Source organism: Tauraco erythrolophus, chromosome 13 (assembly GCF_009769465.1).
Source record: "Tauraco erythrolophus isolate bTauEry1 chromosome 13, bTauEry1.pri, whole genome shotgun sequence".
NCBI classification, from domain to species: domain Eukaryota; kingdom Metazoa; phylum Chordata; class Aves; order Musophagiformes; family Musophagidae; genus Tauraco; species Tauraco erythrolophus.
Genome location: NC_141477.1, coordinates 19689767 through 19714332, shown reverse-complemented (window position 1 = coordinate 19714332; position 24566 = coordinate 19689767). Strand labels below are relative to the sequence as shown.

Genomic DNA, 24566 nt, shown 5'->3' with positions numbered 1-24566 from the left:
GAAAATAAGATCCGTTTAGAAGAGAAAAAGGAAGAAGGGACCCAAAGATTAAGTCTGCAGTTAAAAATTAAGAATTTTTAGTAATAAAAAAGGATTATTTTTTTTATTTAACAAATTTGAAAAGCTCAACTAAGTCCTGCATTCCCCATCACAAAAGAGAAAGGAAGCTGCAGTTTGAAAGAAATCAGCAAAAATTCCAGCAACATTGCAAGTCTTACGATGTTTAGGCTGGGCAAGTTGAACAAAATGAGTTACTTCAACTGCAGAAACACAATTTTAAGAAAACATAATTTACTATATCTGGAATTAATGCACCATTTTCACTTGTTAATAAGAAGTGAAGATTGGTCCAAACCACAAAAAGATTACATGGCCCAGTTTATTAGCATTATTATCTCCAGTTGCAAAGAAATTACATGGGTTTTGTTTGTTTTTACCACTAAAGAGTTCCACCGTTTGTTTGGAGGAAAAAGTAGAATTGATGAAAGGGGTGGTAGATTTTACAGCTTCTTCAACTGGCTTCATGTCAAAGATGTCCAGATGAGGTGGAGAACCAATACAACCATTTGAGGACGAGAAAGGACCTTTCAGATGCAGAAGTGAAGGAAAGAATACAGAGTACAAATAATGGAAAAGAAAAAACAGACTGAAATGATTGAATATGAGAATCTCTATAGACAAAGTCAAACTGCAAATACTACACCTAGTGATCAGCCCATTAAAGGTAAAAATTCTTACTTTCAGATAAAAATCCTAACAGCTCTATTTAGGGAAAATAATTCTAGTATTGCCATTGAGTAGGAGGGGGAGAATGACAGAACATTTATCAATCAAAAAGTTAGATACTACATTTTCGGCTTCGAGAATCTACCTTTTAAATAGCACATAAGGGTATCAATTCCACCTATTAAAGTACCAACACTTACAATGGTGTTAACATTGCCTCATTTCAGCATTTAAGATATTTCTTTGGCATCTATCCTGATTATTCTTTGGAAGGTTGGTGAGGGTACAGAGAATGCTGTGCCTAAGAAACTGGGAACGACAGCTTTGTTATAAGAACTTCGAAGTCACCAACACCTTTTAAATAAAAAGTATATTAAACATCACTTAATGGAATGGAAATACTACTCCAGCATCTTTTCAGTTACATCTGCTTAGTTTATATTTCCCAGCATTTTTAAACTTTGATTTTTAGTTACATTTCTTCTACCTGTCCCCTTTACTGAATAGCTCCTTCATTCTATCTACCACACTTTGACACTATTACTACATGTTAAAAAATGTAACTTTTATATAATAGTCTGCCAGAGCTTTCAGATTACTTAGTTTTTATCCTGTCAAGGACAGAAATGTTTGGGTGCAAAGTAATTAAGGTTTAAGATGTAGATTCAATTAAGTATGCATCTATTTTTTTCTTGTATTCTAAGACTTCACCCATCATTTAGACAGTCAAATCATCGTATCAGCTCACCTCCCCAGGCGCTGCTTGCTGATGTCGATATAGCTGGAGTACTCTGCACAGTTGGAACAAATGCAGGCTGAAGATCAAAAAGATCACTGGAAAGGTTGGGCATGCTGAGTAAGAAAAAAGAAAGAGACACACAGGAAGGTACGTGATAGGCACTGTATTCTTGTGTTATATGAGCATTCATACCAACCTCAATCTCACTCTCTCATTCAGTAGTACTCCATCAATAATAGTGGTATAAAACAAAACTAGTAATTAAGCACTTCTTATTGACTGATACCAAATATCCTGTGAATACACCAGGAAAGCATCAGCAAAAGGTTATTCTTGAAGAGAAAGCAACCAGGAGCAGTACTTTGCAGTTGATTGTGGAGCTGCAGGTCAATGCAGTAGTTTCTGCTTGCTTCATAAAGCAAAGAATCTCTCACCTATTTGTTGTGGGGGCTGGTACTGCAAAGAGGTCAACAGCTACAGTGGTATTCACACTTTTTCCTGATAAGGTGCTTGGGGATGCTGATGTGGAAGTGGAATTTGATACTACAGAAATCTCTCTTAACCGCTGCTCCTGAAAGATGAGATATACAGTTTGCATTTTAGTTTTATTCATTTATTAACCCTTCAGTCCTGAAGACCTTTTCCAATAAGAAATTTTAATTATCGTCTTAATAAATGAAACTTTGTCTTCTGTAAAGTCCTGAAAACAGAAATATGATTGAAATTAGAGATAAGAGTATTTGTTTTAACAAAGCCTTTAAAAATCAAGGTGCGACTTAATGTTTTAAATCACTTTTTTTTTAAAGCTATCTATAACCGCCTAGAAGTAATCGCTTCTAGTCAAGCTACGCATTCTAGGCTCCCTTCATAGTCACTCAGAGAAAAGGGTTAATGGCCCTTTGTTCAGGAAGGTTCATATCTCTCTGCTGGTAGGATCTCTTCGTAGTTCAATTCAGATGTTCAGAAGTCCGACTGACAATGTGCATCCTAATAATATCCACGCAGTGTTGCCCTTAAACTAGATTTTTATTTCGCTAGTCTATGTCGTTAATTTTAGGTTTACATCCCTTGTTACTTCTAGATACACCCACTGCATTTCTACAGCACAGGTGTATGTTCTGCACTGCTTACATGCCTCAGTTAGAAGGCTGAGTGAGCTTGCAAGCTTCCCCAACCCCCAAATGAAAATTTGTATCAACTGATTTAATTACTGATGACAGCAGCTACAAGTCCTATCATAGTAAAAGTAAGACAGTGAAGAGGGGAGACATCTGATGCAACTCCTCAAAAACAAAAAAAGCCCCAAAAAACAACATCACAACACTTGCTGAGATTAAGTGAAGCAGTTCAGCAGCAGGCAGCAAGGCACGCTAAGACTGAAGTCTAATAGCAAAAAACCTGCTTCACATAGATTTGAAAAATATGTCTTACACCAACTCAGGAAAGCAGAGAACCTTCAATAGACCTCTCTAACTCCAGAGAGGAAACTCAACTCTGCATTACCAAAGCTTACTTTCACACGCCAAATAGTTTTTAAGGCTCTCATAACGTGGCCTCCAGATGACATGAGCAGGTGCTTCGTCATTTAGGTGTGTGTAGAGATGTTAAAGCAACACAAGAAAAATTCCCAACTGCCCCACTTGCATGTGGCCTGGGACACAACAGAACTACAGATTTAGCTTTCAGCAAAAGAAGCATCTTGCCTCGTACAAGATTTTATACTATGTATTTTCTCAAACAGTGTTATAAACAAGCTAAAAGAACCTGAAGGACCAGGATCCAGGCCATAAGAGAAGGATGTTACTAAGAGGACTACTCAACAAGTCCCAATGAGCCAAGGAAAGCGCATTAAGGAACCAAGAGAGAACACACTGATGATCTTTCAAATGTATTATTGTTCAAAGTCCATAAATTATATCTAAATATGTATTATTTCAAGCTTTTTTAAACTAAACTAAAGAAATATAAATAAGAGCAGTTAACAAGGTCAGAACTACAGTGGGTATTTTCATTATGAGCAACATGACTGAAGAATCGCACTAAAGCCACATTTCCATATATCATGAGGAAAAAATAATTCCCTCCTACCAATAATCAGTCTTACAAGAGCAATGCAGTATGTTCAGCTGCTGAGATGTAGTTAGAATCATATACTCATTTTGGAATCTTTGGGATAAATAATCTCTTGTAAGAAGGAATATAAATGACATATCAGCTGTCTGCTATTCAAATCATACTCCTGGTAGAAGGGTCACCACACCTGCATCTCTCAGAATCATGCCTTGGCTTCTCTTACAGTAAGAGTTCCCTCACCATACACTATTTTAAGCCAATCTTGGTTTACACCTGTTTCCAGTTAAAAAAAAAATCTTGGAATATGAACTTCTAAAAAAATACAGTACCTTAAGTGCCTGCAGTCTAGCTTGTTCCTCCTCCAATGCCTGCTGCTTTTCTTTCTCATCCATCCTGCTAAATGACATTCCTGTATTGGCAAGTGTGGAAACAGCACTGGATAGGGCACTAGCTCTAGAAATAGTAATAATTAAAGGAAATTTTATTAAGAAAAACAGTCAGGTATACATCACTTACAGTTTAATCACCAAGTGCCTTATCTACCTGTGTGTCATACCCCCTCCACTCCAGTCTTTTCTTCCCTTACTCTCTGGTACGGAAAAGCAACATGAGTACACAAGATTTCTCCCTCCAGTTTCAGCTGATAGGAACTGGGAAGTGCAGAACATACTAGTTGTCTTTTTTTTGTCAAGGTCATGTAGACTAGACTGGAATCCAATTCCATTCAAGTGGCACAGCAAGCTTGTTTGTGCATATTATACATATAACAGTATACACTGCACAGAAGTTATTACCCATATAGTATACTTCTCAGCAGAATATTGTGGTCTTGAGTCCTCGGATACTTGCAAAAAAAATATCTGAGGAGCAAGACAGCAACTCAGGAATGGAGCTTAGATTGATACATTTATCAATATTTACCAAGTTTCTGTGGGAGAATGCCTATGCCAAAAGAGACCTCTCACTCTTCAGTTAGAAGTACTGTTCATACATATTGATACCGCACTTGACAGAAAAGAACAACACAATCCCTTTTAGTACAAAGCGTCTAAGCTAATTTGGCTGTCCTGAGAAGGGACTGAAGAACTTCTATAAGCAGGTTAAAATAAATTAATGGTCTAAGAGGAAAATAATTGACAATAAAGATAAATACTGTCCCATCTTGGGTAAAAAGAGTCTAAAACCTAAATACCTTAGAAGTCTTATAAGCCAAAGGACTTCAAATACGTAAAAGCTAAAAAGAATAACACACAAGGTCCCAGCTCAGGGGTTTATTACAGCACAATAAGAAGTCTGTCAGAGACACAAGCAGACATACCTAGATTTCAAGTGTGACTAAGCTATCAGACTGCTACTCACTAGATGCTTCATTTAAACTTCTAGGAAGATATATTTGGAAGTGAATAAAATTCAAGGAGAACACCAAATGACTGAATCCTGAAAATTCTCATTATGAAGATGACAAATCCTAAGCATAGACATTCGTAATTCTGCTCACCTGCTGGCAGCGGAGACTTCTTTTGTTTTCTTTCCCTCCACAGAAGCCAAATGCTGTTCCAGTGCTTCAAGCAAGCTGCTGGGTGCCTAAAGTTAAAGTATTTATAAAACACTGCTTGTAGACAACACATCGTTGTTTAGTACACAGATTAGTTTCCTCATCCACTAAAAACAAATGAAAAACCTCACACGTTTATAATTGTGCCTTTGGGTTTTGCTGCCATCCTGCACACTTGGATTCTATCTACCCAGTTGTGGTTCTTTAAAAGGAGTGGCACCACAGAGGCAGGAAGTAAGGATTCCCCCAGAGCTGGTCTGCTTTTGTGTACACAAGTTGCATTCTTGGTTTTGGGAACAGTATTTGCTATGTTAAGATTAATCCAATAATTACAGCCGATTAAGCAATACTCCCTCAAACTCACAGAAGTACCAAAATGAAGCCTTTGCATTTTTGATCTGCTTTCCCCAATAACAACAAAAAAATCCAATCACTTTTCATTCAAATATTTACAGTCAAAGGCTTGCATTAGAAACACCTGACTACAGCAAGATGTTAGGTTTGGCAAAAAGGCAATCAAATCCAACCTGATCCCAACAATACTACTGCAGACTGAGGAGCTATTCAACACATGACTACCCAAAAAAAACCCCAACTCAATTACTCCAAAACCTTTGGCAGACTAAAACATTAGAAAATAGTAACATCACTTCAAATAAAAGTTGTATTTTGGTGGGTTCCCCTCTCTCTTCCCCCTCAGAAAAGTGTTACCCATGAGAAGTTTTTAAATGTTAAGCTGTTTTTAAAGCAATGAAAATTATTCCAAAAAACAGGCTTCTCACCACTTAAATCCAGCAGGAAGTCTGGCACTAGACATCTCATCTAAGACTTGAGACACCTAAATGAGTTTTAGGTGATCAATATTCATAAGCTTATCATGACTTTTGAGAACATGGCCACGACATTATTCAGTACCTAATACAAAAGATTTTAGCCAATAGATGACAGAAAAAAGCAAGTTTTAAAATACACAGACTAAGGCACACCAGAGCTGCTTTGGTTCCTACAGAAAACAAGGTGGTAAGTGTCAATCATAACCTGCCTTCTTTCTGCCATATACTTACATCCACGACAGAACTATTTCTCCATACCAAAGGAAACAGCCTCAAAGCTCAGAATAAATTTAAACTCATCTTGATTACACAGTCTTAGTAGGAATTAAGATTTCTCCAAATCACACTCTCAAAAAAGCCTCCATCAAGCAAAATCATTAGGCTGGCACTTTCGGAAGAGTTCACTGCCTTGCTATTCTAGCCATATTGCTCCCTTGGCTTTTAACTACACAGTCCATACTCCACAAAACAAGTGAAATAAATCCTACTGCAGGTTCAGATGAAGGGAACAGACCTTTAAAGCTTTAATCGACTTGCCAGCTCAGTCCTCCTCATCTGGCAGTGTTTCAGAGACATTAAGAATCTCTTACCACTTGCCAGCTTTCGGTAGGTAGAACAGATAGGATAGGCATTGTTTGGAACAAAAACAAGCTTGCCCTTGCTAGCCCTTCTGTACCAAAAGCTAGACCAAAGTATTTCCTGGAAAGAGTAAAAATATTAATCACACAAGGCCTTGGCAAGCCGCCCTCTGAGATACTGAGCACAATTCTAGCTTCCTGTATTCAATGAAGGCCAATTCAAGCTACAAGAGATGCAAAGACAAGTAATTAGAATAATCCTATAAAAATGCTTGTCTTAAAATTAAGGCCTGAGTTGGTATTTCTTCCTATAAATAGAGCTAGGTAAGCTACGAGTGTAGTTACTTCAACCACGGGTCATGAATAAATTCAGCGTCCAAACTAGACAGCTAAACCCTAAGGGGGAACATTTTTAAATACCCTTCTGGAAAGGTATCAGAGAGAAAAAAAACACAAACCAGAAAACCCCATACTTACACCTTCCAGGAGGAACAATAGTTTGCAAAAGACATCATATGACACAGCTAGATAGATAATCTTCATAGCAGAACACTATACTCTAATTCCAGAAAGCTCTTCCTAGTCTTCCTTTTTTATTTTTTTTCAAGGCCATTCTAAAACTTACCTGTATGGAAAAGTATATTCTATAATTATTGCTGCTAAAACCTCTAAACAAAACCCTCAACCCTCAAACGTAAAACCTAAAAACAACAAGCCAGTAACTTCTCTGAACTGTCTCATTGCTGCAGACATCCAACAAAACACCAGAGACGAAATTCTGAGTAAACAGATCTTAGGAGCTTCATGTCAGAAAAGCTGCCTGGGCTGATACAGACATTATGACTTGAAAAAGGCAGTATTTGACGACTCAGCCTCCCTCCCCCTACTCGAAGACATCTGACAGACTAACATCCATACAGAGGAAAACAACCCAGATGCATCCATGAAATACAGTAACAGCTATAAACAGAAAGTAAGGAACACGATTGTTAAACAGGGCACCTACAAAAGAAAATATTGTCTTTACAGGAACTGGTAAAAGTGGCAGTAGTGTGAAGATTAGAATCAAGGAAGAAAAATGGTTATATAGCAGCAGCAATAATAAACCTCTAAGGAGAAAACACCATTGTTGTCAGAACAGCTTAAGGAAACTGAAATATCCATATCCCAGAACACAATATACACTGGAAGTGTAAACAAAGTATTCAGAAAAAAAATAAATATGATAGACCAGAATAGAAACAAGACATGATCCTGTCAGAACTTATTTCAGAAACATAAAAATTAATTTTTTATTAAACACTGAATTATTTTTATTTTAAACACTGAAAATTAAATTTGTGAAAGTCTAGTATTAAGAAATTTTAGTGAATTCTTTTCATGTGACACTAAATAGGCGTACAATTATTCAACCCTTATTAAATGCCATGAAATTTACTATGGAAGTGGAATGCTTAACAGTGATGCCAAAATACCCAGGACACTGATGTCCACCACCACAGCTCAGAGAGTTGCCTTTCACGTCTAAGTGCACTTACAACAAAATAGCTGAGCTATTAGAAAAAAATGTTGTGAGAACAGTAGATACAAAGGGTTTTGCTCACTGAAAGTTTCAGATATAAAAAGCAGCAAAATGAAGTTAAACGCCCTATTTTGAGTAAATAAAAATCCCCCACTTTGAAGAGCCTTATAATGATTCAAATTAACTGGACAAGTGCACACAAACCTAGTGAAGTATAACTTCAGGCTTGAGTGTAATTTATTAGCATAATACAGACCAGGTGAATACTGCAGCACTAATCAAAGAGATGGAGGAAGATGCTAAGATCAAACACCAACAGAAAACATCAAACTGCTGATCTCACTCATTACCTGCTCTTACCCTGCCAGTTAGTCATATTTCTTCCCTACCACAAAGGCCTAGAAGTTCTTAAAGGAGTTAATATTAATCCCTAGGAGCAAGTATTGGAGATTTGTACTTTGAAACATGTGTGATTTCAGATGGAAATGACACTGTAGGCAGTAACAAACAACACTAACAATGGAAGGTTGTGGTTTAGACTTGACTTCCACATTAAAAAGACACTAATGAAGTTTAGGCATCTTCACAGTCGATATATTTTTACACGATTAACCCATGAAGTTTAATTTTGTGAAGCTGGTGCAGGATTAGATGCGACTGTTCAATGTTTACACGTTAGATTTCAACTGTTTCACACTGACTCCACTTAAACAGCTTGAGTACCCTGGACCTCTGTTTTAAACACTCCAGTTTACTGCCTGACTCTCCTGACAGATTGCCATCTATTCTACCCATCAGGTTACTCTGGGCTACAGGAAGAGTACCAAATACCTCTGTCCTCTTGGGTGGGTCCTGGGTGAGCAACACCACGTTCCTGTCCATGAACTGAAGGAGCTTGCAAAGAATAACTCTGGGCACTTCCGTGGACTAGCAGCGTTTCCTCTTCACCAGGTCAAACCATCTTTCTCACTCCCTTTCTGCCCCTCAATTTATCCTCACTAGAAGGTGGTTCCCCTGCAGTCCACCTTTCAGCCTAAATTCTCCAGCGCACAACGTGTATTGTTTATGTCCCTCATATACTCACGAGTAATACCGGAGCCAGTGTTAAGTGCTAATACAGAAACATCAAACCTAATCAGACCTCAAGGGAAAGAAAATATTCTTGACCAAACTAGCTAACTGTAATCTTCAAGCGTGTTGGATGACATTAAGTCACAGAGAAATTGCAGGTTTTCCTCAAGGCATGGCAAGATGCTTGTGGCTTACATGCCAGGGAATCCTCTGTGATAAAAAACAGAAGTTCTTGAAAAGTATTTTCTGCAAGTTTTTCTGCTTTAAACAAAAAAAAAATCTTACTAAGAGCTCCAAAGTGTGAGTACTGAGTACCCTTAATCCATGGGAAAAGTCACCATACGTATTTCTCATATATAAATACATAGAAAAGAATATATTCGAGATGAATGATTACTATGATACACACCAATCTCTAAAAACACAAAGATTAAAATAATTAGGTTAATCAATAAGATATGTACACTGACCTGAGTAAGATCTGGAATATCACCCTGATCAATTCCAACTTGCTGGGTTTACAAAAAAGAGAAGGAAAAAAAAAGTACATTACTACATGCAGTGGCAACAAAAATAAAAAACAGTGATGCCTGAACTTTACATAGAAACTAACATATTAAAAAGGAATATTCATAACTTCCTGAACTGGTACGGGTTTCACTAGGAACACACCTTAAAACTCACAAGTACATTAAATTGCATCTCAAAGCAAGCCCAGCCTAACTTTTTCATGCAGAACAGCTTCCTGGGAGCATTAGAAACACCCACATTGCTTACAGGAACTACTTCTCCATTTTTAGCAGTTACAGTAAAGGAGAACACTGTAAATAGCCTGCAACATTCCATTCATACATGTTGGGCTATTCATGAAATTTCTAACACCACTTCAGAAAGTTTACTGTGCTGTCTGGCTAATAAAAAGGATACCAAAGAATCTCACTTCCTGTTAATGAGTATATACAATATTCAGAATACCTCATCTGTAGAATATTTCATTGTATAGCGAAGTTAAGCAAACATTCACCTGTTCATGAAGTTGTTATGAGGAACACAGACAACTGCACCAGTACAGACAGCTAAATGATACTCTTTCCATAGATGTAGATTTATTTACCTCTGCTACTTTGAGGAATTCTGACAATTTGGTCATTCTGGCTAGAAATTTTTTGTAAATATCCAAGCCTTCTTTGCACTGGTTCTTCTTCATATCAAAATACCTTTCTGAGGATGCAAATAAAACTCTTTTAAAATAACAGCCTCCCCAGTAAAAAGCTGACACAGTTATTATAAAAGTTAATTTGAGACAAGCTTCAGGGAGAGAACAAACAGAAGAAACTCAAAGCTATTCAGATTTTAAAGCTTCCATGAATACCTGACACCTTTTTTAATGTCAGTCAACAGAAAAACACTGATTTTTCTATTTCAGTACATTAGAATATAATGCAAAGCTTTATCAAGCATGGATGTGAATTGCTGCAATTGTTAAATCAGGTATTTAGGGGAATATTTTCAAGAAGTCAGCTTATTAGCTGGCAATGAGGCAAATTATTTTATTCTTTGAAAACATTCCTGGTATATATTTACATTTTTAGACCCTGTATTAATACATTTTGATGTTTGTAAATGGATTCAATATCCAAAAGACATCAGAATGGCTACAGAAGTGGTACATATACTGAACTGACCTACCAAAAGGAGTACCAACTGCATCTTTCACTTTTTATGGTTTTGCCCTATATACTTACAGATATTTCATTGAGTAAAAACTAGTGGATTAACAGAACAAACTGATCAGATGTTTTAATTCAGCAATTTGCTTGAATAGTCATTATAAGGCTTTGCTAAGAGCTTATCACTCTTGAGCAAAAACCCTATGTGTCATCAGGCTCAGGCAGATTCAGGTACCAGGTAAAGATGAATAGCCAAGCTCTAAAGCACGGGAAACCAGAAGTCACTCATACTGTGACTATACTAAACACTCAAAACACCTTGTATCTCACTAATACTTTTACAGTCTAATTGCAAAGGTTATCCACTGCACATGTATGGTATCTTTATTTTAGACTCACCAGTCACCCTCTCATCTCAATTTCTGTTTCAAGACGTATTCTTCTAGGTAAAGGGGTATGTTTAAGCCTATGCTAGCTGCCACTGAAACTAAGACAGGCTTAATTTAATGGTAATTGAGCAGAGACAATTTATTAGGAAATCGCAGTTAGAAATGATCTGTATTCTTCAGTTCTTTCATGAAAGTTCAAAGCTAAAAAAATTCTCACGTACCTAAAAGATTAATAATCCCCTCATTGTATGCTGCAAAAAGTCTAATGGAATCTTTAAAGAGGAGCATAAAGGCAGCATTTATAACACCATTTGTTAGTTCATTTGGATTTGCCTGTGTAGAAAGCAATGAGAAAGTAAATTAGTATTTAATAAAATAATGAGACTCTCACTTCAAAATGCGAGAGTGTTACCTAACATCGAGATTAAAGTACTTACATCAAAATCAAGGAGTGCATCAAGCTGGTTTTGTATGATTGGAAGGGTTTTCAGAAGCTTTTCAGCATTCATGGTTCTCATCACTCCATCTATCCTACAGATTAGAAAACACATGTTTCCAAGTTACCAACAGACCTCAGCATATTATGCTGTTTCAACAACACTATGCTGCTTCAAAGGGCCAAAAGGAACACCAGGAACAACTGGAATTTCCACCACCCTCACCCCCCAAATATGAAAGGCTCAACAAAAAAAACAGTAACAGTCTTACCCTCTTTTCATTTTGGTGAAGTCAACTGCTACAAGTCTATATGAAAGTGCTTTTTCATTCAAGTATCTGCTATATCGCCTAATGAAGGTAGACATATCATAGCCTAAGAGTTAAGCATTTACAAGTTAGACATTTTGAAGGGGTACAATTTCTTTTAAGTTCTTTTCAAGAACTGTTCTCCTACTAGCCCAATTTACATCAACTGCATAAAAAACCCCTAAGCACTTTCCAGAGTCTTGAGATTCATTATTTTTCACCTTGAGATGTAATGTTACAGTTTCTTCTTCCCAACTTGCTAAGATTAGGAAAACATTCACTGCAATTATGAGACTAAACACCTCAACACATTAAAATATTGGGCAAGAACCAAGCAGCTCTTCAGATGTTCTTAAAATTAGACAAAAAATGTATTCCTACTAAAATGCTAAAGACTTTAATAACTTTCTACAATGCCTCAAAAGCCACATTAAAAACCCAAAATGTTTTCTGCCATTGGCAAATAATTAAAATAGCACATCCTAGTTACCATTCCATGCACCTTAACAATAAATTTTTATTCCTGAGACACTAAAAATGCAACGGCAAAAATACATCATTGTGCTAATATTCATCAGGTTTATTCTAGTCAGCATTAAGAGTTCACTTTTTAAAATTTACAGCTGTGTATGCATGTGGTACATATATCACAGACAAATTTCTAACACTCAGCTAGGTAACCCTGTACCTCACTTTGCTTCTGTCCACGTGCTTGGTTGTTTGGTGCCTCATGCAATATAAATCATAATACTCTTTCATTAATTGTCATTTATCTCCCAGAGTGCACCGACACAGGCAGTATCACAGAGCAAAAAAAGCAGCAATTTCCCTCAGTGAAAGATGCTTACCCTGCATGGCACTTTTGTCCAGGTAGTTATTTAAATTGAACAAAGTGTTTCGGGATGCAAGATACTGGATAAAGCGCTGTTGGTGAAGAAAAAGTTGAGAATATCATTGTGGTGAGAGTCAAAACACTTCAGCATCTTACAAGAAAGCCACACTTACCTTGTAACTGTTCCTAGTAACCTCTGTCAACAACAGACATTAGGGGAAAAACTTAAAGGAAAACTTGAAACTACTGATTAGCAAAGCCTCTGAAATCTAAGACTCTATTTGGCAAAAATATAAATTTAAACTAAATAAAAAGACATCAATGCCCGTGAATGAGACTAATAATTCTAGAGGAAGCTGCTTAGGTTAACTCTGTAGTTTAGAACAGACAAGCTGGAAAACACAAACCAAAAATACCACTTGCATTAACCAAGCTCCCAAGGTTTGCATAGCTCTACTACTGCTGCAGAAGTGAGAGACGGGCTTAGTTACAAAGTTTAGAAGTAATTAGTAAAAACAATGCTTCTGGAACCGTGGTGAGCAGCAGCACTGGGGTTACAAATACATATATTATTTTGTATATATTATAATGCAGTGATCTGATTAAACAACATTTATGTTTTGACAAATAATTGCTGGCTCCATAAGTAAAACAAAAGCAAGAGAAACACATCCAGATAGCAAAGTAGTTGTAAAAGTTTGCCTGTCGTTGTTCCATGCAGATCTCCTGTGACTGTGATACAAATTCTCAACTTTCTTGCTTCTTTGTATGTTTTAGTCCATAAAAGATGATCAGTACAACTTAAGGGACTTGCTACACCTTGGCTCTGAATCCCTCTGCTGTGGCAGCACCCAGGGCCTGATCCTTCCCCCTTCCTGGTGGAAATCCATGTGTCCCCCATGTCTGGACTATCGTGCTCCACAAAACTAGCATCTTTTCCATCAGGCCCAGTATAGCACCAGCTCTTCAGGGACTGCAATGAGGGCTCAGCACAGAAACAAGAAAATTCTTCTCACAAGTCCTATCTGAACTGAAAGCAGTACTTTCACCTTCCAGCAGGCCCAGCTGATGCCCAACTCGTCACATACCACCTCATCAGTAACTCCATACATGTCCTCAGCCTAGAGCTACGGAGCTCACACACGTCTACAAAACACAGCCTGCCTACCAACAGTTCTGGCACTGTTTTAACTGCTTATTCTGTTTTCATTCAGTTTATCTGGCCTTTGTACACCTTAGTACTGCTTTCAAAGAGATACAGAAGAAAACCAGTTGGAACATGATCAGGAACAGAACTATGGTATTCAAAAGGTGTCTATACACATTTCAAAATCAGCTACTGTTCTGAATCTCATCTTAAAAAGGTCACAGCTAACACTCATTCTCCAGAGGTCTTGCATTGCACAACGCACAGGTGAGAGGAGTTTTAACCTGCTTCATCCAAGACTTCATCACAAGAAACAGGCAGCCACGTTGAACAAGAAACTGCAAGACAGTGATTGCTTAGACAACATTTTGACCTTCTGCTACGCTTACTTGTACGTAAAACAGAAGTCCAACATCTGATAAATTGTTATCTGTTTAAGAAAAAGGCCTCTCAACGTATTAGAAGAGCAAGGAGCACACTCATGTTCCACCTGAAATTACAGAACTAGTGTTCCAGCCACCTTATCTCAACAACTATAAAGGAACTCTTTTTCAAGTTTCAAATGCACGCCTTCAAAGCTGACAGCAGTTTTGGTGCAGACATAAAAGTTCAACTCTTCAGCCACTACAAAACATTGTATGGGCAAAGATACTAACTGGCAGCTCACAATTGTTAAGTTCTGATTTTTTTTTTCTATGGTTCAGTTGTCTGCTTTTTTTTTTTCTTTGAAGTCTCAGTGTGTAGATATGAACTGCATTGAGGAGAGAATAAAACACACAAACTGATTTCCAGCATTCGGTTTAGCTTTATACTCGGAACAAGTGGTGAATTCCAAGCAGTGAATTTTACTTTGTATTAGTCTCTAATTTCAGCCTCTCATCTGTTAAAATTACAACTTAAGCACATCAATAACTTTGGGAAGTGTTAACAAAGAGCGTATTGTTTTACAGGTCATTATAATTAAGTTCAGAGCTTTGGAGAGAGGAGGCAATGCTAAGTACTCAGAGCAGTTTAATGGCTGGAAGCAGGATCTCTAAGAATCACCATTTCAATATCACCAGTAGTCAACAGCCATTTATTAAGATGACTACACACAAGTTTAGGACTACACTGACCTGACCAAGGCAAAGTTTAGTTGTTAACGGAAGGACTGTGTAAGAGAGGTTACATTTCTAATGCCATGTTATTGTCCAGGAAGCTTTTCATAAATAGTGATGAAATAATCTAAGTGAACTAAACGCAACACAAGCCTGTTCCGGAGGAATGTTAATGGCAACAACATAGGAAGATTTAGCCCATTCTTTGATGATTTGCAAGATCAAATATTCTCTATTCACTATATTCCTCCTTCCTTTAGGAAGTATTTTTTTTCTGTTAATAGGTTGGCTGCTCATTTATGGAGTGCTAACAAGACTCTTTTGCTGTGCTCTTACTGATAAGCACTGGCCTACTGAAGTGAAGCTCATCAGAAGTTCTTCAAGTCTTTGTTGTAGAAAGGTCACTCATTATTCCTCACAGCCCAACTCAGACACCTGCAGGTAAACTACAAACACTGATATATTTTGGTATTGAAATAAGGAAGGAATATTTTCTTCTGTGGAGAAATACTTCACAGCCATCAGCAGAGGAAAAACAAAGACCTTTGAAAAATTCAAGTACATATCCAATGCTTTGTAGATTGAGACAATCTTTTAAAACACAGTCAAGGAGGCTTTAACAGAAATAATCATGCCTTACCTCGTTTCCATACATCATGAGGTGGTGTGTTGTAATTAGAGCTTTGAACACTACAACCCAGCTACTGTTTGCCGTTCTCTCAAAGAGCATGTCTGCCAACTGCGGAATATTCACATTCATTTCATTTGTGCACTGTATTAGATCTAAATTAAAGGGAAAAAAAAAAAATCAAAGCATTACCATGAGTTATATGCTCAAAGAGGATCATCATGTTATTTTGTGTTTTTACATTGAGAATTCATACTGGAAGCATTAACTTCAGTTCTTTGTTTAAGAAATAACTGAGCTATTTTACATTCCTTGCTCAAATTCACTGCATTTTACTGAATGACTCCAAGTATGAACTTCAAAGGCATTTCAGTCATTTTGTGGAGTCCCAACACCTCATCAATAAATAGCCTGCTCCAGTAGAAACTATGTCCACATTATTGTCTGAAAGCCAGCACAAACCTTCTGGATTTTCAATGCCTGAAGTCACTCAATCTAGCCAAAAGAAATGAAAACTCAGAAGCAGAGAAAAGCTGAGACATCTATACTTCATGAGATCAACAGGGAGCAAGTACCCTGCAACTCCGACCTAAGCCTGAGTACTGGCACATTACAGCAAACGAGATGCTACAAGTCTGTAATAAGCCTCTTTTCTATAACAATTAAGAGCAAGAATTTGCATCTACACACCTTTCCACTTAGCTAAAATAACCTAATCACCAATCTACTGAGTATTTTGAGGTGGATCGCAGCAGGTCTCAGGCTTTTGCATAAAAAACGACTCTCTGTGTCTGACTGATTATAAACTCCGCAGTAGCACATTAACTTGGGAGGTCAGAGACAGAGACCTCCAAGCCTCTGCCTGAGTACTGGTACAAAACCAGAACAGACTCCAGCAGATACATGGGAAAAAATCCTGCCTCAGAACGCTAGTGAAGGCACTTGCTCAGAAGAGAGCAAAGAACCAAATCCAGGACGATTTTAAACCCCTCAAGACATGCACATTAGACATTTATTCTCTCTCTGAGCTAAATTTGGCTCAGGTATGATCAAAGTACACCTTAAGGACTGGGCAAGGCCGGTAAAACAAACATCTAGCTTGCAAAGCTTCCTTTGTGGCCTCTCATTTAAGCCAAGCCTGCGAGCAGCACTGCTGATTCTGCGGTTTGCCTACGTAAGCGCTTGAAGAAGGGACGTGCTTCCAAGTCAGGCAACAACTGAACCACTGAAACGGCCAATTCGTCTCATTAGCAGTACGTAGAGGACAGATATCATCATCAGCAATTTAAACATTGATTTAGATATCACATATTGACAGTTTAGGACAAAATATTTGATAGAATTATTACACAGAGTATATTACAGATGTATCTTAATAAAACACCTGTTTATTAAGAACAAAGTCCTTTGATTAAGGATCACTGTTTGGAATAATTTAATAACCAGAGTAATTTTAACAGAGTAAAGAGTTTTACATAGTATCTTGTTGAGGCAAAAAGCTATAAAATGCAAATTCTAACAAGCTACTAATTTAATTCCGATGTTAAAGGTTTCCAAATACGCACAAAACATACAGGCTGAGATGAAAACTTTCATCCTTATTAGTAACACACAAAAACGCTGAAATAACTGCACAAAAAGAAGCACTCTGAAAAGAAGTTTTAAGCAAAGCATGCATCAAAACCTTATTGTTTAGTATTAAAATATTTCAATATTTACAAACGTGAAGATTCTCAAAAAACGAGTCATGTGATAGATGCTACTCACCACTCATTGCTGTATCATTATCAGATGCTGCGTCAAATTAACAAGTACTTTAAAATTCCTAGAAGTCCAAAGGGTTCATAGACAATTATCACCCCATATAATGAAGCAAGTCCCTATTCCAGAGTTTATACATAGAGAAAACTTGAATTTTAATTCAACAGCCTCATCTACTGAATAAGAACTTTGTTATAACATTTCTAAGTAATTCTCTCAAAACACATGAAGGCAAATAAGTCTTCCAATCAGTTTACAAGCAAGCATTATAAAGACACTGCTGTTAGATCTTGCTCGGTATTTTTCATGTAACTGAAGTGCCTGTAACCAGCACAGAAATGTTACAGAACAGTTACAAACAATGATTCCTATTCTCAGCTTATAAAAACCAACATAAAAAAACAACCAACAAAACCCCTACAAACTCTATAAATAGCAACACCTATAACATTACTACTAGGTAACAGCTAAAGAAATTCCATTGATCTGCTGAGGTCAAAGACCACACGGATAGCCTATTGAAAACATTATTTCTGCACAAAGTCCTTTTCCTTCACACGACCACTAAGCAAGTCAAATTTTTCACTGAACATTTTCAATATTAAGAGCGTTTATTAAACAACAGATGAAACTGAGAGGGAAGATCCAGCTTAAAAACAAAAAACTTCCTGCTCTCAAGTCAAACGAGCCAAGCTGATTTCATTCATATTTTGCCATCACTCTCCACAGAGATTTCAATTTGTCACCTTCTCTCAAGCCAAGGTCTACCAGTAGGTGTTCCAGTGGGCTCTAAGATGATGCCAAACACCTGGGAGATCCCTTATATGTACTTATGTCTAAGACTGAAATCAAATATGATCTTATGGTGCTGCTCAGACACAACCTGACAGAAATCCTACTCATAGCAACTGTATCAAACGCTGTAACAGATCACCTCTCCTTAAGCCATGCATCCATAAAAAAAGCTTTGGCTTATGCCATCATAAAGGTTTGCTAGCACAAAAAGCCACCCAGATGTCCTTCAGAAGGGAGCAACTGCCTTCTGCTTTGGTGCACAAGGCTAAAAGAAGTCTTCTGCCAAGTGACAGCAACAGAGTGGAAGTTGATAGACCTCTAGTGTGTTTGAGAAGTTCATGGTTTATTCCACAAGTGTGGTTCCACGTGATTGAAAAGTCCAGTTCCAATAAGCCTGTAAAAGAGCTAGTAAGGTTTTCCAGCATGTGCTACTTGCTTCTGTAGGATGTGAGCCTGACCGGTTTACAAGGCAACCAAAAGGAAATATTTAATATATAGAGCTACTCAGAGTCTAACTCAAGCTGTGCTTGAGGTTGAAGACCCGAGTGAGTTGCAAGTCCCACGCACTTTACATCACACACTGGCTCCCCTGAAGACCATTTTTGTTGAGGACACTCAGCACAATTGTGGTCTTTGGTTTCGAAATCTTCTTGAATGCACAAACACGTAAGCCCCAGTTGCCCATCCTGAAGAAACACATGCTTAAGCAAACAAAACGTCTCTAAAATACTAAAGTAGGAGCGAACACTGGAAAAAATCTCAGTGCATTTTATAGGCCAAAACTAGACTTTCCTAAGAGTGTATTGCAAAAACATAAGTTTAAAAAAGACTCTTTTATAAGGCTACTCAGGGCAATATTTTAATTATTATTTTACAACTCATAATGATAAAGCTAGTGTCACATTTGAATTCTAGTAATTGAGATAAATAAAAAAAGCCAGTGTCATTTCTCCAATATGGTTATTTTAAGTCTGCAACAGTAATATCTACACAGAAACAACTGTATGGATGTGTTACAGCTGGCAGCAAAGGAGGAAAAGGATATTAACACCACACATCTGGAAGTATAAAGGAACACATGCACCTGAGAGACTGACAGCTGGGCAACTGCAATATGGACACTAGCAGCAAAAACTGGAATGAAATGTCTAGGGCAAGTGATGCTCATTTTCTTATCACACTACTTACATAAACACTTTACAACTCAAAGCATTTTGCCAATTACCCAGAAGAATAATTTCAACTGCAAGTGAAATCGTGGTGCTATTTCTGGAATGGAACTTAGAAGCATGTTAAACATCACACAGGGAGGGAAAAAAAAAAAAAAAGGGGAGAAAAAAAAAAATCAAACCACTTTAAACCAGAAGAGTACTATTGGGGTTTTCAAGCAGCCTGCAAGAGCTGTGGAAATCTTACTGCCTAGAAGAATACTGAGGATTTCTCTTCCACAGCTCGCCCAAAATACTGGCACATCATCTACGAAACCATACAGCTCTTCTGAGAACAGCATGTATAAATCCATATATTAAAAAAAATACCTTTTTTTTTTAATTCTCAGCCAGCCACTGACAAAAACTGACAGACTTTTCAAGTAACAAGAAAGTCATCAGGAATATCTCTCTCAAGGGAACTGTAAATACATAAGTTAAAGAACCATGATGGTTTAATATTCTCATATTTCTTCCATTTTGTCACTGAAACTGCTGTAAGATAGATGTGAGAATTAAGACCACTTTCCTTAAACCCAGCAGTCTTGAAAAAAAAATTTTTTTTTTTTGAAAATTGCATTGGAAACTATAGATTACAAACCCACAAAACAGAAGAGCCACTTCAGCAAACTTTCTCAATGTCGCCTAAGGAATGCAATGATTCTTGCCGGAAGGCTTAATTAAAAGATAGCCCCTGATTGATAGAAATATTTTTACCCCCCTGTGCTCTTATAATGCAGATTTGGTAGCAGTCTGTAAGTTTAATAATATAATACCTAAATCTGAACGTAAGAGTCACTTTACCAGAAGCAAAGGAATTCAGTATTCTGTCCCACTCCCCCACTAAACTAGGATACATGATGGCCCATACAGGTTTTTTTAAAATAGCCAATGTTGTTAAGTTAAATTTCCTCTGTTACTGTACTGAAAAGCTTCACAGATCACTAGAGAGCTTCAAACTAAAGACAGCCACCTTAGTGTCTGTGGAAGAGCTCAAGAGCATTTCTTCGTGCTGTACCACAACTTACACTCTCTGCAAGAACCACACACCATCGGCATTCACCCGCCAGTCACGAGCTCTAGCTGCAAAGCAAGAAGGGGCAGACACAAAAACAACTCAAAGCTGTGACAGTCATAACGAAATATTATTGGCAAAAAAATGAAAGTTCATGATGATTTGGTGGAGATTTGAACTTTCTCCTAAAGCAAAAGGCTTCGGAGCCCCATTCTGTTACCTAATACAGTTTTACAGCGCCTGAACTGTCACTTCTCACAAGATTTCCAAAGTTGGTATATATACAAGAGTTTTAAGCTTTGATGAGCAACATCAGCTACTTTCCCCTCTCCTGTGCTTCTTAAGCAGGTTATATACAACAACAGTTGGTTTTTTCCTTTATTACTCCGTTAATGTAAAAGTTTCAGATTCAATTAATTTAGAGGTTTGCATTTTTCTAAACTCTGGTCTACACACAAGTCTACTCTGCAAGTTACAAACTTGGCTACAGGTTTAATTTTTTTTTTTATTATGACTTTTCAATAGTTAGCTGCAAAGATGTGTCACCAAAAGCACAATTTAGCCCCACTCCACTGCAATCCAAACACAGGAGGCTGGGGGAAAGTGAGAGAACCCACGCTGGGGAAGAAGAGACAAAGGCTTCAGGTGCTCCACTAAGAGAAAAGATCAGCCTCTGTATAACATTTTACATTATCCTAAAATATTACAAAATACTACAGAAATAGATCTGCTGACTTATTTAGGACACCGTGACCTACTTTAAAAGGAAAAAACCCCAAGTATTCCCATTGACATTGCTCAGGTGTTGGGGCTTCTTGTGGGATTTTTTTTTTTGCTCTTCAAGAAAAATATGACTATGCTATTCAGCAGTTAGTAGCCAGACAAAACCCAAGACTCTTAAATACTAGTTCACACACTGCATGTGTAACACTTTCCCATAAAAATTCATATTGCAATATTAAGAGCTTTCTTGCTGAGGAAACTTGGCAATAAGGGGATTTTAAGAACCAATCTGAACAGAGTACACAAACTGATGGTCCTCCACCACCCCCGATACAACTACAGCAACTCCCAAAAGCATATTGTTTTTCTTAAGCAGCAATTACAAGTAATACCAGATGGTGTAGCATTTTTAATGACACACACATGTAGCAACCAAGGTGCAACTAGCAGTGTTACATTAAATCCAAGCTATGTTTTCCTTCCCAATTCACTTAAACTGGAAAGTACTTGCACTGTATCTTTGAAAATACATTGTGCGATTTTTCCAGCCATTATAGTATTAAAATTAGTATCTTACCTGTTTGCATTTCACTGTTTGCAAGTGAAAAAATAACACGTGTCACACAAAGGCATATGTATATGTTTGAAAAGCAGCACCTGGGTATGCCCAGTGAAGACTGGAGAACATTTATTTGGATTATTATTTTTTTAACCCCTTACAGAAATATTTGTGGTACCATATTTCACTCTTTTTCTCCCTCCATCCAACTGTTCCTCTATTTCAGATACTAAGTCAGAACAACAAGTTTTTTGTTTGTGTTAGACCAAAGCCTGAGAAAGTGAATTACACCAAAACACAGAACTCCTCTGGCCCGGAAGGGGACCTTCAGGAGACTGACAGCTCTAAACAGGTTTGTATCAAAAAATATTCAAAGGAATTTGATAGTCAAAAGTCAATCTCAATTTACGGTGTTCTCAAGGGTGTTTCCACATTTCCATTTTCTTATTTTGTGAGGGTAACTCATAGTAGATGACACTATTTTAAGGATATTTTCAAATAACACACTACATCTTTTTAGCTTCAGAAGCCTTGAAACTATTGAGCAAACTGTCACCACTTTCTGGCTTCCTGTTATGTTGCCATTTCTGGACTCAAGGGTTACCTCAGTAAGTTGTTCTGCCACAGGCAGAACGCAAGACAAGATAAAATAAGATAGCTTTTTAAAAAGGTATCTTTTAAAAAATAAATTGTCAGTTATCCAGTTCTAAGGCTTTTCACTTCAATGCAGGAGCTGCAATATTCACTACTGCAGCTGGATTCCACCCATTCAGATCAATAACAAACGAGATATGTATTTGGTTGAACTATTTCACCCATGTCAAAAGCTCTCACTCAAGAACTGCACTAACACAGGAGTGCCGTAGCATCAGAGCACCAAACTATCCTCAAACAATAAAACTGAGCGCGCTCCTTCCAAAACCTTGAACAGCAGACTCTCCTTACCACCACCAACCTGAACGAGTCCTGCACAGCTACCAGTCTGCTCCCTTGACTTGGAAGAAACCAGCATAAACCTTCGTGTCTTCTTTCCTCTTGGGAATGGAAACACACGCTCAACAGCGAGCAGGCACACTGCGCGATGTGCAAGGCTTGAAGCGTGCAGCGCACTTTTGGGCAGGCAAAGAGTAACTTCAACTGCCAGCCTGTTACTAAAGCCTGCAGCAATGCAACGCCGCTGATACTTTTGTATTTATCAAGGGTACCTTCACGCGTTTTTTGGTATAGAGAAAGTTTTAACATATTAAGTTTAAATACATCAGCGGCAACATACTCTCATTCTGGAGAGATGCATGCACCTTCACCCTTCCCTCTACCTCACGCCGAGTCCCTCTCCCTTGTTTCAAGGGCCGTAAGACAGAAAGCTGTGATATTCCGGGAAATATTACAAATATTTAAACCGCTGCACTCCACCAGGTGCACAGAAGGCTGCTTAAAAACTTCGCCCCTCGCTCACAACAGTAGAGCCACACCACTCAACCCACCTTTTCCCGGGCGCCGGATTAACCTGCGCCACCATAGCCAGAGCACACCAGCTCAGACACTCTCCCCGGGAAGAGTTCACGAGGTTGGAATATTTTTGTTTCCCGGGCGCCACAGGGTGTTACAAAGCTCACTCCACCTCCACGTGCAAAATAAGTTTTGAAGCGCGAACCAGTCGGGTCTCCCCGGCTTTCCGTGACACCCACCCACTCCCCAGGCTCTCGGCCCCCCCACCCCCCGCCCGGAGCAGGGGGGCGGACAGACCCCGCCGGCCACCCCGGGGCTCCAAGCGGCTGCCCAGTGGGCGAACCACGGCCCTCTCCCCGGCCAGGTCCTACTCACAGTCCAGGTGCTTCTTCTTGGGGCCCATCACCTCGTGGGTCGTGGCTTTGCAGACGGCTTTGGCGACGGCCGAGCCGGTGACACTGTGCTGCGCCGCCGCGATGCGGTCGGTGATCGACTGCCCCGACATCGTCGGCGCGGCCCTGGCGGCGGCTCCCCCCGCGGGCCCGCCGCGGCGGGCGGCAAGGCCGGGGCAGCGGCTCCTCGGCGGCCGCGGGGCGAGCGCAGCCTCCCCGGGGGAAGCGCGCCGGCAGCCCCCTCCGACGCGACGCCGGCGAGGGCGACCGCGGAGTCCTCGCCGGGCTCCGCCTCACCGGCTCCTCTCGACCGCCGCCGCGGCGACGCGGGGCTCTCCCCGCGGTGCGCCGGCGACCCTCTCGCCTCCCGGCCCCGCCGGTAACGACCGGCCGCGCCCGGCGCCGCGCCGCTCTGCCGCCTTCCGCGGGCTGCGCTCCGGCTTTCCCTTTCACATTTACGCTCCCAGACAAAATGGCGGCGGCGGCGGCGGCGGCGGCGGCGGCGTCAGGTGACCTCCCGCCCCGCCCCCGCCCCCCGCGCGCGCCCGCCCCGCTCCCGAGGGGCCGGCGGGGGCGCGCAGCGTGTGGCCGCAGGGCGCGCTCGGTGCGGCCGCGTGCCCCGCGGGGCGCCTCCGTCACAGGCGACGTCAGCGAGCGTTTGGCGGGAGCGGGGGGTGGGGGGCGGGCGGGTGCCGTTCGCCGTGTGTCCGCTCCCGTCACGCGGCGCGAACCCCCCCTCCTCCACCCGCTCTTTGTTCTCCGGGCGGATTTAAAGGAAAAACATGGAAACTCGTCGCTGCGTTTGCTGCGGCGCCGCCGGCGGAGCGAGCGATCGAACGGGGCTCGCCGCCGGTGTTCGGTGGGACGAGTTTTCCCGTGGAGCCGCGTGCAGCGGCGGTCGCGTCCGCAGGGCCGCGGAGCGTTCCCTGGAGGGAAACTCCCTCTCTTCCCGGTTGCGGAGGAAGGATCACAGCTCCTCGGAAAACTTCCCTCTCGCCGGCGTTATTTGCAGAAGCGACATCGGCGGAAAGAACGAGCCCGCCCTCGCTCGCGCGCTCCC

General features: G+C 39.8%; 1 protein-coding gene across 7 annotated transcripts in view; it reads right to left on the bottom strand.

Annotated features, from left to right (window-relative positions):
• LOC104378263 (phosphatidylinositol-binding clathrin assembly protein) overlaps window positions 1–23621 on the bottom strand; it is a 28952-nt gene extending 5331 nt beyond the window's left edge. For 6 of the 7 annotated variants that reach the window (XR_015222502.1, XM_086619472.1, XM_086619473.1 and 3 more), the window contains exons 1-13: window positions 23490–23621; window positions 15617–15759; window positions 12749–12824; window positions 11865–11967; window positions 11594–11687; window positions 11378–11489; window positions 10212–10318; window positions 9568–9609; window positions 5037–5122; window positions 3868–3991; window positions 1900–2036; window positions 1475–1578; window positions 438–584 (exon numbers count right to left, since the gene is read on the bottom strand). Coding sequence is in view for 6 of the 7 variants with exons in the window: in XM_086619472.1 (XP_086475598.1) it covers window positions 438–584; window positions 1475–1578; window positions 1900–2036; window positions 3868–3991; window positions 5037–5122; window positions 9568–9609; window positions 10212–10318; window positions 11378–11489; window positions 11594–11687; window positions 11865–11967; window positions 12749–12824; window positions 15617–15759; window positions 23490–23619 (1405 nt within the window). In the remaining variant the exon portion in view is untranslated. The remainder of the gene's footprint in view (window positions 1–437; window positions 585–1474; window positions 1579–1899; window positions 2037–3867; window positions 3992–5036; window positions 5123–9567; window positions 9610–10211; window positions 10319–11377; window positions 11490–11593; window positions 11688–11864; window positions 11968–12748; window positions 12825–15616; window positions 15760–23489) is intronic. The other variant, XM_086619476.1, reaches the window with a different exon arrangement.
• Window positions 23622–24566: the final 945 nt, after the last annotated feature.